The sequence below is a fragment of the Artemia franciscana genome, chromosome 18 (assembly GCF_032884065.1).
Source record: "Artemia franciscana chromosome 18, ASM3288406v1, whole genome shotgun sequence".
NCBI lineage: Eukaryota > Metazoa > Arthropoda > Branchiopoda > Anostraca > Artemiidae > Artemia > Artemia franciscana.
In genome coordinates, this window is record NC_088880.1 from 20,707,429 (window position 1) to 20,720,729 (window position 13,301).

General features: G+C 35.9%; 1 protein-coding gene and 1 long non-coding RNA gene across 3 annotated transcripts in view; one reads left to right on the forward strand and one right to left on the reverse strand.

Moving 5' to 3' along the window:
- LOC136038738 (uncharacterized) overlaps window positions 1–13,301 on the forward strand; it is a 126,089-nt gene that overhangs the window by 95,278 nt on the left and 17,510 nt on the right. For both annotated transcript variants that reach the window (XM_065722098.1, XM_065722099.1), the window contains 2 exons: window positions 5,966–6,100; window positions 12,311–12,586. In XM_065722098.1, coding sequence (XP_065578170.1) covers window positions 5,966–6,100; window positions 12,311–12,586 — 411 coding nt within the window. The remainder of the gene's footprint in view (window positions 1–5,965; window positions 6,101–12,310; window positions 12,587–13,301) is intronic.
- LOC136038740 (uncharacterized) overlaps window positions 1–13,301 on the reverse strand; it is a 29,576-nt gene that overhangs the window by 6,878 nt on the left and 9,397 nt on the right. The window contains exons 2-3 of the long non-coding RNA XR_010620283.1: window positions 7,856–8,028; window positions 5,267–5,627 (exon numbers count right to left, since the gene is read on the reverse strand). This is a non-coding gene — a long non-coding RNA (uncharacterized LOC136038740). The remainder of the gene's footprint in view (window positions 1–5,266; window positions 5,628–7,855; window positions 8,029–13,301) is intronic.

The window sequence follows — 13,301 nt, forward strand, 5'->3', positions numbered from 1 at the left end:
TTTTTCAGAGAGAAATTGCAGGTGAGGACTCTCTATGCTAACGTAATTCTTATGGACGCCCCAGTGTCATTATGGACGCCACAATGTCGTCACATGACATTGTGACGGTGCATTTGAACATGCGCAAGATGTGCACGAAGATGGTCTCAAAAGTGCTCACTGACGACCAGAAATTGCGGTGAGTGGAAGTGTGTCAAGAAAATTTGATTATGTGTGAAAGTGACCCCCAATTTTTGAATAACGTAATCACAGGTGACGAATCCCAGATCTTTGAGTATGGTCCCGAGACAAAGAGGCATTCCTCCGAGTGGCACACGTCAGCCTCTCGCAAATCCAAAGTGAAAGCGATACTCATTATCTTTTTTGACATCAAAGGCATCGTCCACCATGAATTCTTTCCTCCTGGACAAATGGTCAGCGCCAAATTTTATGTGGAAGTGCTCAACAGACTCAAATAAAGGGTCAATTTGGTCCGACAAGACATCGCAGTCGACTGAAAGTTGCACCACGACAACGCCCCGGCTCATACCGCCTTTCTCGTGAACAGATACCTGACCAAGGCCGACATCCTAAGGCTTCCGCAGTCGCCCTGCAGCCCAGATGTGGCCCCTCCCCCCAGACTTGTTTATTTGTTTTGATCAGCCTGAAAAGGCTGATGGAAGGCAAGCATTTTGAGGTGACAAAAGGGATCCAAGCAGCATGCACCGCGGCTCTCAAGGCTATTTCGGAGAATGCATACCGTGACGCCTTCAATGCTTCGAAATCGCGCTGGCAGCGCTGCATTGACGCAGAAGGAGCTTATTTTAAAAGTTTTTAAAGAACTGTAACAATTGGTTTAATAAACATTTTAAATCGACTCAGTCCTATGACTTTTCGGACAAACCCTGTACCTACAAAACAAGCACAAATCGACTGACTAATGATATTTATCTATATCTGCTGAATTCCTTCTAACCAATGCTTTACTTGAAAGATTTATTTGATTTATGTCAATAATTCGCCAAATTTCCTATGCAATCAGATTTTTTATCGGAATCTGGCTAAAATCATATGAGCCACCTTGCTCTAAGTCTGCAGTCCAGCGAAGCAGTCTTAAACAGAATTATTTTTTCTTTTCTCGAAGCTATTAAATGCCCACGAGATCTTTCGAACCTTACAATTATAGAAGAGACAATGATAAAAAATTGAAAATCTTTTGATAGGAGCTAGTTTGGGTTATAGATTTGTTCTTGAAATTTTCTTGAACCTAGAATATCTGGAACGCAACTTGTCAAGAAGCCGCTCAACCTTGCCATTGCTGTTGGAGCATTATGTTTGATGACAGTATTATTATTTGGTCGATAATGGTAACACGTCCTAAACACTTAAATCACAAGAGCTTTTCTATTAACGGTCACATTAGTAAACCTACCGTTGGATCGTAAACTTTAGATTTTCATTAACAATCCAATGGCAAAGTAGATTTTCAGTAGACTTAATTTGCAACTGCCTTTGAATTTTTTCAGCACCTTGTAAGCAAAACTCTAAGATTGGACTGTCAGATCGAATTGACACAAAGAAAAGTAAAAAACAGAAGACATCTTCTCTGCTGTTTGAAGTTGGAATAGACCCATTTAAACAACCGATGTAATTGAATCTGTTTTTTTTTGTAGAAAACTTTTTGGAAGTAAAATTATCTGCTTGTCGCTGATTAGATTTAATTAATGCTTTAAAGGAGAGGAAAATGTTTAAAAAAAAAATAATAAATTTCAAAATAAAAAAATAAAATAAAAACAAAATAAAATTCTCCTGACCTTAATTTTAACCCCTCTCTCTTCCAGGATTCGTACAGAAAGTTATGGTTTTTGGCCTTACCTTCTATACGTTTAAAGAATCAATATAACTAAACTGACCACAAAGAATCTCTTACGATAAAAGTGATCAGTTTTTAAAACTCCTGAACCGTATCTAAAAAAAATCCCTAAACGTGAGAACTTCCGATTCGTGAAAAAAGCAGCTGTAATGCGGATAGTAAAGTCTACTTCCTTATGTTTGAAAAGTCAGGAAATGCAAATAAAACAAGGAAGAATAGTGCCTTTAGCTTGACTTAGATTAGTCGAGGAAATGGAAAGTTTTACTAATTGAGTGACACTAGTGCACAAGGACAGCGACTGTTAAATTCTTTTTTTTAGCTAATTGTGAATTATTTCTACTTGTTTTGGATCCCCGTCTTTAGGGTCATCCATCTTAGCCCATGTTCAGATGAGCTCATGATCCGTCTGAGCTCATATTATGGATTAAGAAGCTGATAAGCTTAAAGCGTAAAATATACTATTCCTATAGCAAACAAGTTCAATAATAGTGCGCTATTATTGATATCAGGTACTTAGACAAGAGTTTGTTGAGGCAAATGTATCAAAAAGCAAAAGATAAACGAAATGAAAATTATTAGAAATAAATGCCTGTTTCGTCGCTATTTATAAGAAAATATGAGTACCATCCTCGACATCATGATATCTTGGGGGCCTGGATTCCTCTTCTTGGCATATAATCCATTCTTAATATCGTGAGAACCTTCTATACATTTTATATAAGACTATTATACATATTTTGCTCCTCCTTGAAACAATGCTAAAGCCGGTTTTTGCACAACAAGGATTTCAATCACCGTTACTTACTCTATTTTATCATCTTTAAACAATGTATGTAATGAACAAATAAATGGTGAATTTGTAAAATAGTAACTCATCGCTAGTACATTTCTGGCTATTTAGGTGCGTTCTTGTGCAAACAATAACAATATATATTTTCCTCACTTCATACCCAGTTTGTTACTACAAGCATCTAGATGAAGTTAATAGGAAAAATATAAGCATGTCAGTAGCACTTGTACTGAAGTTAGCTTTTTACAATTTCAAGATTTTAGCGACATCCAAGACTTCATTTACTATTAGATTTGTACAGTGTTTAAATTGCTCACAAAATCCTAAACAGTTTTACATAGATATTTTCCCCACCCTTTTCTTTCTTCCCCGCCTATTCCCACTTATTAATTTCTGGACGCTTTTCCACCAGAGAATTGGTATATGAATTAAAATAAATCCCTGTTTAGAATTTTTTTCACTATATCTTTGATAGAATGGGCGAAATGGGCCTATGAATGGCTCGGATAATAATTAAAAGTTACTGCCAAAAAGTTTTGGTTATTTCAGTCCAATATGGACTTGACTTATTATGTGCAGGTTTTAGTCTCGCCATTAAAAAGCCTATTTGTAAATTCCGCCTGTTTAATAGCTTTTTTATTTCTATTTGAATTTTGCTTTAATGAATTTGCCTTGAGTGGCATAAGATGAGAAAAAATAAAATTACTATATCCGAAAGAACTTATATCTATGTTTGCAGCCATCCTGTCACTTTCACAGGCTTTTTGACATATCAGCCCGCCCCAAAATAATATTTCACTTGGTTAGATAAATGGATTTTAAAATTAAATTTTTGAAGGAGGCATTTTTCTGACTGTAATTAATAAGCGAAACACATGAAATCGTGCCCCTAAAAAGAAAGTTTATTTAGCGTATCACACAATGGTTTTTTCCATTAACCTAAGGAAACTCTTCTTTCTTTCAATATGAACTTTTAGGACAGTGTGAATGGTATTAGTAAATTAAGAGCAGCTGTAATACAAAGAACAGGACCTTTATTAATGGTGTATACTAGATGAAAAGAAAAAAACGAAGGAACTAGCGCTACTGAAAGCTACACGGGCTAAAATTCTTAAACCAATCGAAAGGCGTGGAAGCTATGATTATGTGTTATCTTGTATACTAATAAAAAGGGCTATATGCACTATCAAATATTCTGCTGTGACTTTTACCATTCAAATTTCTACTGACACTACTCGGCGGAACAGGTTGGTTACAGTCATATACTCCAGGTCCGTTTTCTCCAACTAAGCACTCTAACCTTTTCCTTCCGATAGTCATCCCTCTTCTGGATTTACGTTTAAATATGGATTCACCCAGGTTCCACGCATAGATTCCATTCAGATTGCGGATCAGCTCGGTCAATGTACTCGGGATCACACTCAAACTCAGAACTTAACCTTTTGGTATTTTTCTTGGCAAAAAAAAAAAAACTCCAAGAAACACGAATACAGATGATTGAAACTCAACTTGAATTGTGTAAAACGGAATCATATAAGCTTAGACTTGGAACTGCATTTGCTGAAAAAAGGAGATAATACCACTAGCTAATCTTGGATATTCAAGGATAATGGTAACTTGCTGTTCTTGACAGTCTCTTCCCCCTTGCGCTAGTCAACTGACCAGTTCTTGGAAACAGAAAATTCTTTTAGAAGTAACGCAATACCAGGATGGAATAGGGTTTCCATCGCTTAACTGTATAACTCGGCCTGTCTTGAAACTATAATTTCGCTATTAATGACTTTTTAAGGCCATGATAGGTTCAACACCGTGCCACGTGAGCTTCACTATCTCCTCAAGCAGATTGGTGCTGTTGATTAGGACATATAACCGTAACTTTATCTACAACTGTAGATTTGGCCAGTAATAAGGCCAAATCAATCTCACGCTCCTTTGTCCTCAGTTCAGAGAAAATTGTCAGAGGAGACGTGGCTTTCCTCGAAGCACAGATAAAAATGTCTTTCAGTGGTAATACTGTGATATTATCTCTTCGTGAATGTTTTACTAGAAAGTCTTTAGCATGCATTTTTATTTCTGTCCCTTTATCTACAGTTCTTCTATATTCACTGTAGTTATCGTATTGTAGTTCCGCTAGTTGTCCAGATTCTAATACAACTTTTTTTCAATTTTGGGAAATTTTTAGATCGATTGTCTAAATCTCATTCCAAAGCTTCAATTATGGAATACTATGGTATGAAATATCCTCTTTGTGATAATGAATGAGAAAAGAAAAAAACTAAATTCAGTTTAGTCGTTGATTACAGATAACTTTTACTCTGGAATCTTTGAAAGTTTAGGGGTTTATATGATAACGTATGCCTTTAGTCTTACGAAGATGCCGTCAGCATTATAACAAGAACCTCCCACTTCTGAGTTCTGATGCTTTGTATTAATTTTTTGCATTACAGAATGTCATCATTATTCTTATAATACATTTTTGGGATTGTTCCCCATCATCAATATGCAAACATATGTATATTAAAATTTGAGGTGAAATGTTGTATAACGAAATACCTTGTATTTTGTGAAAATACTCGACGCTCGGGGAGCCTAGAAAAGGGTCAATCAAGTAATTAGAAACTTACCTTCTGCGTTCATTAATGCTGCATACTGCAAAGTATCCAGTGTAAACTGGCCGTCATAAGCTAGAAGACATTATATACCGCGTTAGTTCACATTGAGTTGGCTAGGACACCAAAAAAACTTAGCATGAGTAGACAGCTCAGCCAAGAAGATTCTGCATGTAAACACTGTAACTTCACTTTGCTTCCATTGTCATTGGCAAAGTTTCTATATTAACATATATTTCTATTTGTTTAATAGCAGTCAGAATGGTAGCGTGCCCTTAAACATCAGAACTAACAAAGGGAATGTTACTGGTGTAAGCTGATCTTGCTATTGGCTCATCTTGCATCAGTGTATACAGTGGCGATCTGAATTTCCTTGCTGTAAAAATGTAAAACAACAGTAAAAGTTAATCAAAAGTAACTTCTGTACTGGAGTCAGGGTCATATCCCGGATTTTTTTCGGGGAGGGAGAGGGGTATAAGAAAATTTTTCGGGAGGGAGTACAAAAAAAGCATCAAAACTTGTTTATATTCATTTTTTACGTTCTTATGATTCGGACAAACATTTTGAGGGTGTTCGAACCCCCTAACCCCCCCCCCTGGATACGGCCTTGATGGGAACTGATTACTAGCATGTTAAGAAAGTTTTTTTTTCCTAATTTAGGATAACCCTACAGGAGTATTTTCTTATTTATAAAGGAATAATATTTTCTTTTAGGACCTGTTCTCTCAATTGCAGTCAAGCCAAGAGTCGGCCCTTCCTCCGGACACTTTGAGACGTGCCTTAGCAGAAACTTTTTTAAATCAGCAAAGATTTCAGCTTGGATTTATGGACGATGCTGCAGAATGTTTTGTATGTATTGCACTATCTTTACATTACGAGCTACCTGTTAAGAGGCTTATTTGACTATTTGACATTATTGTGATAATTAGACAAATGTGTTTTGTAAAATTTCTTGCATGTTCGATCTAATACATATTGTGGCAGTTTTTATTTTTGTTTGTGGAATTCAAAATGCCGCTCTTCCTATCGAAGTTGATTCCTGTGTATGTATCTGGTATTAGTAACACACATATGAATATACATAATTCTTGACTTTAGCTATAGATGCATGAAAATACTCGATAAGTCAAACTTTTGGGATTGAATTGAAAGTTGAAAAAGGGCTAAATGTTCTTTTCCTTCTTCAAAAAACCTAAATTTGACAGTTCAGTTTTACATAGTTGTTATTTTCAGAATCACTATGGTTCTCGGAATATCCCCCAAAGTTGCAAAGCATAATTAAATCTTTTAGTAGATCACTTTTTATTTGCTCATTGTGGCCAACTTGGCAAACCGCTTCTAAACGAACTACTAATCAAAATATTCCTAAGCGTGATAGGCCTTATACGCCCAGCCGATTTGTATTTTTGCATCTACTTAATTTTAAACAGTTTGCTCAATTTTGCCCAAAAATGACAAATAGAGACTTGTTCGCCTGTGAGTCCAAGCAAATTCAGTCCCCCATTTTGCATACAATATGCAGTAAACATTGACCGTCATGAGTCAACCCAAAAATCTCGATCATCTCTTAGTTCTATGACTATCTATTTTAGTTCTGCCCTAGGATGGATGGATGATAGAGTATTTATCAACAAGTGAAAATGACATCATTTCTATACAATCCTGAAAAAAGCTTATGCCAGCTTTGCCTGTCACTCAGACTATCTGTCATGGCTTTTTCTCCAGTTAGACATGGCTTGAGGGCACCTTGATTTTAACAAAGTAACAAGGACATCAAAATAGAAACATTTTTGCCCCTGGATCCATCTTAGATCCGTTCAAACCGGAAAATCGTGATTTTCTAAAAAAAAAAAAGTCTATTGGTCGTTTCACAACTATGACGCTTTCAGTGCAGTGTCACATTTTCGTCGCTGTTGTCACGTAAAACCGTGAAAATAAATGAGCCAAAGAAATTAGTTGTTAATTTTTCGCGAAGTCGACAAAAAGTATATACAATCTTTTTATTTTATTTTTGTATGCAACTGTTAGTTGAAAATTTTGATTATTTAAGCTGACTCTTTGAACATATTTAAAGGCCTTTCCCATTATTAGTTAAAAAAGGGTTAAAAAAGCTTTCTAGAGATATTATAACATAAAAAAGCGATTTCAAAACCTAAAACGAGTAGAAATAAATTCACACAATAAGTCAAACTGAAACAAACATAAGTCCTATGAATGAATAACTGAAACAAAAATGAAAATGAATACAACGAAGAGAAATCAAATGAATAGTCAAGTTAAGCCTAAAACGACAGAAATAACCACCAAAGAGTGGTGCTGCCACCCCTGAAATCGCTTACAGATTAGAGTGTCAGTCCTGCTCTACAGAAGATGATACTTGTTTGGAACAATGTGTTTTGAAATAAATAAAACGTAAATAATGTAATGAGCTCTGCAAAACTCACTACATTTGGCAATAATAAATAAAAAATAATCATGTTTACAAAAAAAACTTTTCTAGAATAAACAATTTTGTGACTTATAATTAATTTTAATAATTTAAAGGGCACCTCTTTTGTCACTTTTTTGGATTCCAGGTCATTCAGAAGTACAGAAAATTGATACCTGAATAAAACTTATGTCCAGTTGGCATTTTTAAAGAATCAATAAAGAATGCCAACCCGTCTTCAAATGCCTTCTGCATCAATCTTGAATTTGTAAACCGTCAGATGGTTTTCCAGTGGATTTTCTGCTCATTTAAAAGGAATTAACGGATGGGTATAGAACGAAGAACATACCTAGAAAAATTCATTATACATTATACTAATTTCCCGGCTCAAACAACATCCAGAAATCTAGAGCTCGAAAATCTTTTTTTTTTCAGTGAAATTATTTTGATCTAGAGATCTAAAAGGATCTTTTTGATTTAGAAAGCGAAAATCCTTAAATGATTTTGGTTTAAATAAAGTGTCATTGTCTACGTTTCTGCTAAATTATTGTTGTGGAAATTGGGATTGATGTCGGATGGGCCATTAATTGTATTCGCTCTTAAATTGTGCTGATTTGAAATCCTTGTCTAATTCCGTTTCAAACAAGGTGCAACGTCCCTAACTTTTTGATAAAAAGTCGGCTGTGAGAGAAAGACGGGGATTTGAAGAGGCCCCAGGACTAAAAAATAAAAAGCATTGTGTCTTATGTTAACAAGTTGCTACCTTATTATCTTTTTGCTAAAAAGTTGACAGCGCGGGAGGATCAAGCGCAACCTGGAGGTGGTTCGTTTTTACACCAAATCAGGAATTCGCTAAGTTTTTCAAAGAGTCAGTAAGCCATGTCAGGCAGAAAAGTTGCGCCTTGTCGCTGCATAGGTCACATTCCTTCTAGAAACATATTTTTGGACATCATTCTGAGTAAAATGGATAACTCAAAGTTTTTATATGAGGCAGTGGGGGGAGCTATGGGGATGCCTTGGTCAAAATGCACCAAGAACACAGAAGAGAAGTTATTTGTCCTCTAATAACTTGTGGTTCTTGAGAGGAGATGCTGGAACGTCCAGTTTCTGATTGAAAAAGTTTCCATGATCATCCCTTCGATACGAAGGGACAAAAAATGAATGCATAGTGGACACATTGCTCTTTACTTAGCTGACTCCAACTATTAGGGTTTCACTTCACTGATGATATAAAACTGAAATTAATTTCATTAGAGCATTAATGCGTTAGTTATCATGATTATCGTCTCTATTTGTTCTATTAAAGCCTGAGTAGGTATGAATTTGATGAGAATATCATCTAAGTCCTAATAAGGAGTAATAGACGTAAGGATATATTATGCCTCAGAAGTTTCATAAAAAGACTTTCAATCTTTCTGCTACCATCGCTAAGACCGATGTTGGCACCAATATAATTTTAGAATGTTATTTTCAATTCTACTATTAGATTGGGCCAGAGGGCTTGTGATTAAATTTTTTGTTTGGTTCTACAACGAATCATTTCACCTTTGTTATTCAACCGGTTCTCGGGTTGAACGCAAAGAAATCGGGTCATTAAATTCGCTGTAATTTTCATACCAAGACTGGACAATTTTGGACTATTGAGAAGCACAACGGGTTTTTTAGATTAAAACTTTCAACATTTCCCTCCAATGAGACAAAGAACGTAGTTACTTGGGTTTGAAAGAAATCAAAGATTTACGACAGTAACGTCTCCAATATAGTCGAATACAGTGTAAAGACAAGTATCAAGGAAATATAAGGAGTTGACACTTCACGCTTCAATTATGATACCAACCCAGCCATTTACGCAGAATTTTGTCGGGGGGGGGGGGGAAATAACCATAAAAATAATTTCATAATGTAAATAAGAACTAACCAGAAATTCGGGAAAATATAGAGTTTAGGGAAAATTTAGGGTTTCGGTATGGTCTAGGGCTTTAACCTCCTCCCCCTGTGAACGTCCCTTGGTCTCCCCATTGCTAATTTCTGTTATCAACAACTAGTTGCCATCCTAACCGTGTCTGACCATGAGGCAGGGTGTTTTGTGGAATACACTCCTGAGATCGTATCACCTCATCGTATCACCAAGCCGCCAGAGTTCAATATTCCGAAAACCCCTCCTCCATCCCATTCTGTTTCAGGGGTCCACTCTTCTCCGTCTCATGAATTCTCCACTTTCTTTAAATCCCTCTTTCCCACCCCATTCAGGGACGTCCCGCTTTTCATTCGCCCCCACCTGTGCTTGTAAAAAGCACGAATTTTGGCAAATAAAAATTATTCATCATTAAAACGTGACATTACTCTCTTAACTTTATTCTCATTAGAAACCATCGTGGCCCAATAAAATGGGACTGAATTGCATTTCTTGAGCTGATTGTTTGATGTATAATCGTTAAAAGGAGTGCCTAAAACTAGCCTTAGGCAATCTTCTGTAGAATTTTTATGCATAATAGTATAGCTCCATAATAGTATAATCTACTATAGCAAGCGCCTCCGTTTCAGAGCTGTACCTGACAGCTCTTATACCTATAATTTCTACTATGCTAGTTCTAAGACTTATCTTTTAATTTGTCAGAAAAACTTAACATGTTTTGTCTTCATTGTATCCACCTCCCTTACTAATAATACTAACTAGGTAAATGAAGCTACTCATTTGGTGTATTTTCTCAGTTCCAAACACTCCTTACTGATCCTTATTTAGGCTAATTTGTCTTTTTAATATTCATGTTGAAACCTAGCCTGAACCCTTGATACCTCAGAAAATTCATTCGTTTCGCAAACATTTTTATCTAGGACATTCAAATCATTTGCATTATCCAAGTTTTGAAGAATTTTACTTTGTTTTTAGTATTGTCCTCTCTCATATCCTTTACTCTGTTCCATAAAGCAGAGAATAAAACAGGAATAAAAGACAATCCCGCTTAGCTCCTGATTCTACACCAACACTGAAAACTGTTGTCGCTTCTTACCTCGACCACAGCAGTATTATTGTTTTGCATAACACTAAGACCTTCAACTTACTTATTTGGTATACCGATTAAGACTTTCACAAAAGCTGTTCTACCTGCTAAATAAAATGCCTATTCCTAATCTAGAAGACTCAGGACTAAAGACGTCTGATGCTTCAGAGACATTTCTTAATTTCTAATTCAAAAGTGGGCTTTTTAAAATGACCCTGATTTTCACTTAAACTTTTATCTGTTGGACCTCTTGGTCTCACAAGCATCATCATGCTAAACAATTTGCTAACTACCTGTAGCTTTGTTTTTTAAACCTTTTTATACCCACTTTAATTCATCCTTTGTAAATAAATCTTCTTTCACCTATAAATTATCAAAAATGTTCTTATTACTTCCTTTTTTACTTTCCACATCCTTATCAGGGTTTAGAATACTCTCTACGGGTATGGGGGAAGAGGGTATCCCCCTTAAATACAGAACTCTACCGCATAGAGTGAGAGGGGGTAGGGGCTAGGGAAGCTGTAACTTTTCTCATTGACGTATTAATTTCTGTTCGTTTTAAGGTTCAGTATCGCTCTTTACTTTCATTGTTTAAAAACTTGTTTTCTTAGTTAATCTTTGTGCGACAAATCTTTGTGCGACTACTAGGACGAACTGATTACTTCTACTCAATTTTTTAACGTGGAAAAACAAAATATTATACTAGAAGCAGAGTCTGTTGGTCGATAAACAAATAAAAAAACATTGTATATATTCTTACGAGGACCTGAGAAACAATAGTTTACATCCTCTCCTAGCAAAAATTCAAAATCTCCTTACACCACCTTCTCTCTCCCCCTCCAGAATACACACAAAACAAATTGTTCATGCGAATTTTAACTCGATTCCCCAGCAGTGAGACGAAACAGGGTAGTTATGGTAAACTGCATATAAAATTCGTCACCATTTTTGGTCACCATTGATTGGTAAATATTTATGATTTGGGATAAAAAAAAAAACATGAAAAAAAACTTTATTCGGGTTTTTGGATCCTGGAGTGATTTTTGCTCCAATCCATCAGTGAAGTTTATTCATTTCATTTCAGAAAGAAACCGTAGCGTATACTCTTTTGTAAGGACCGGAGGAAAAAAACATTTTCTGTCTCCGCCCCAAACACAAAATTCCTTTAATGAAGCAAAACGACGTATATAACCTTTATTATGAGAAATACTCGCTTGCCTTCTGACTAAAAAAAACAACGTATGCTCACATGTGAGACTCGGTGACCTGCTGACTGATTGTAAAAGTACTCCAGAGAAATACTTTCCTCGGTTACCCATTGTAAGACATCGCGTGATTGCTTTCAGTTTAGTGTATTTTTGGAGGTAAAGATGTTCCATTAGACTACTCTTTTTTAATTTATGAGATGCTACAGATAAGTTGAACTTCGCCCTATTTACAATTGCATGACGCTATTTTATTGTATATCTACGATAGCAACCCCACTATGACAATTTTGAAGAAACTTGAAATTGTGTAACAAGGATTTGCTTGTAGTATGACAACTTAGTAGACCTTTTCAATCCCTTCATACGCCAGTAAACACAGCTTTTACTTTATCAGGAATAACATTTTTAAATTCAATTTCAGGAAAATATTTTGCTCCGCCTCCACTACCATCTTTGTGGAACTGAAGGGGATGATGTTTGCGCTGCCCACCACTGTTTAAGCCACCAGCGTTTTGCCATGTCCGTTGTTGAGCAAAGCGTATGTGGAGTATGCGGTGCAACTTCGGAGCCACTTCCTTTTACACAGATGGTGCATTATGTCTCCGCATCGGCACTTGTTAACCAGTTCAAACAAACAGAGGAATTTGGACAGCTTCTGCGGCGTGCTGGAGGAATGGGAGATATTAGAGACTGTCCGGTACGTTTATTTTACTGTATTCACCAAAGATGATTAAACCAGAGACGGAACATTCCCTATCCAAAAGCTTTCACATGGGGACCTCTAGGGGAATTTTCTCCTATATATAATGTGTTCCCATTCATTGTATAATTCGTCTCTCTATTATTTTTTTCAACATGTCGCCCTTCCATCTAGAAACAAAGTCTGTTTATGCACTAGTCCTGTTTGTATCGCTACACGAAACAAAAAGCCAACCATTTTGACCTAAAATGCAAGATAAAAATTCATAAAAAATAGAACTTGAGAGTAGGAATTCCATGTTGAAAACAGAAACAATCGGAATGCAAGTAAGTTAATGATGGGTTTTCTCTTATGATAATTAAAAAGTTGATAACTAATTACATCAAATTGCCCACGGAAATGAAGATTAAAAAAGCCTACTAACTTTCAGAACTTAACTTGTCAAGAATTATTTCAGTTTCCTTAACCATGTTCAGATATTTAAAATATTTTATTTCTACTAATGACCCCGTCATAAATTTTAATGCGTCATGTACTTTTTCTATATATAAGAAAAGAATGAATTCGACCGAGGCCGTATCCAGGGCAGGGGTTTTGACCCCCTCCCCCCAAAAAAAGAAAATTTTTGTCCGACTGGTAAAAACGTAATAAAATGCATACTAACAAATTTTGATTGTGATTTTTGATTTGATTTGATTGTGAAATTTTGATT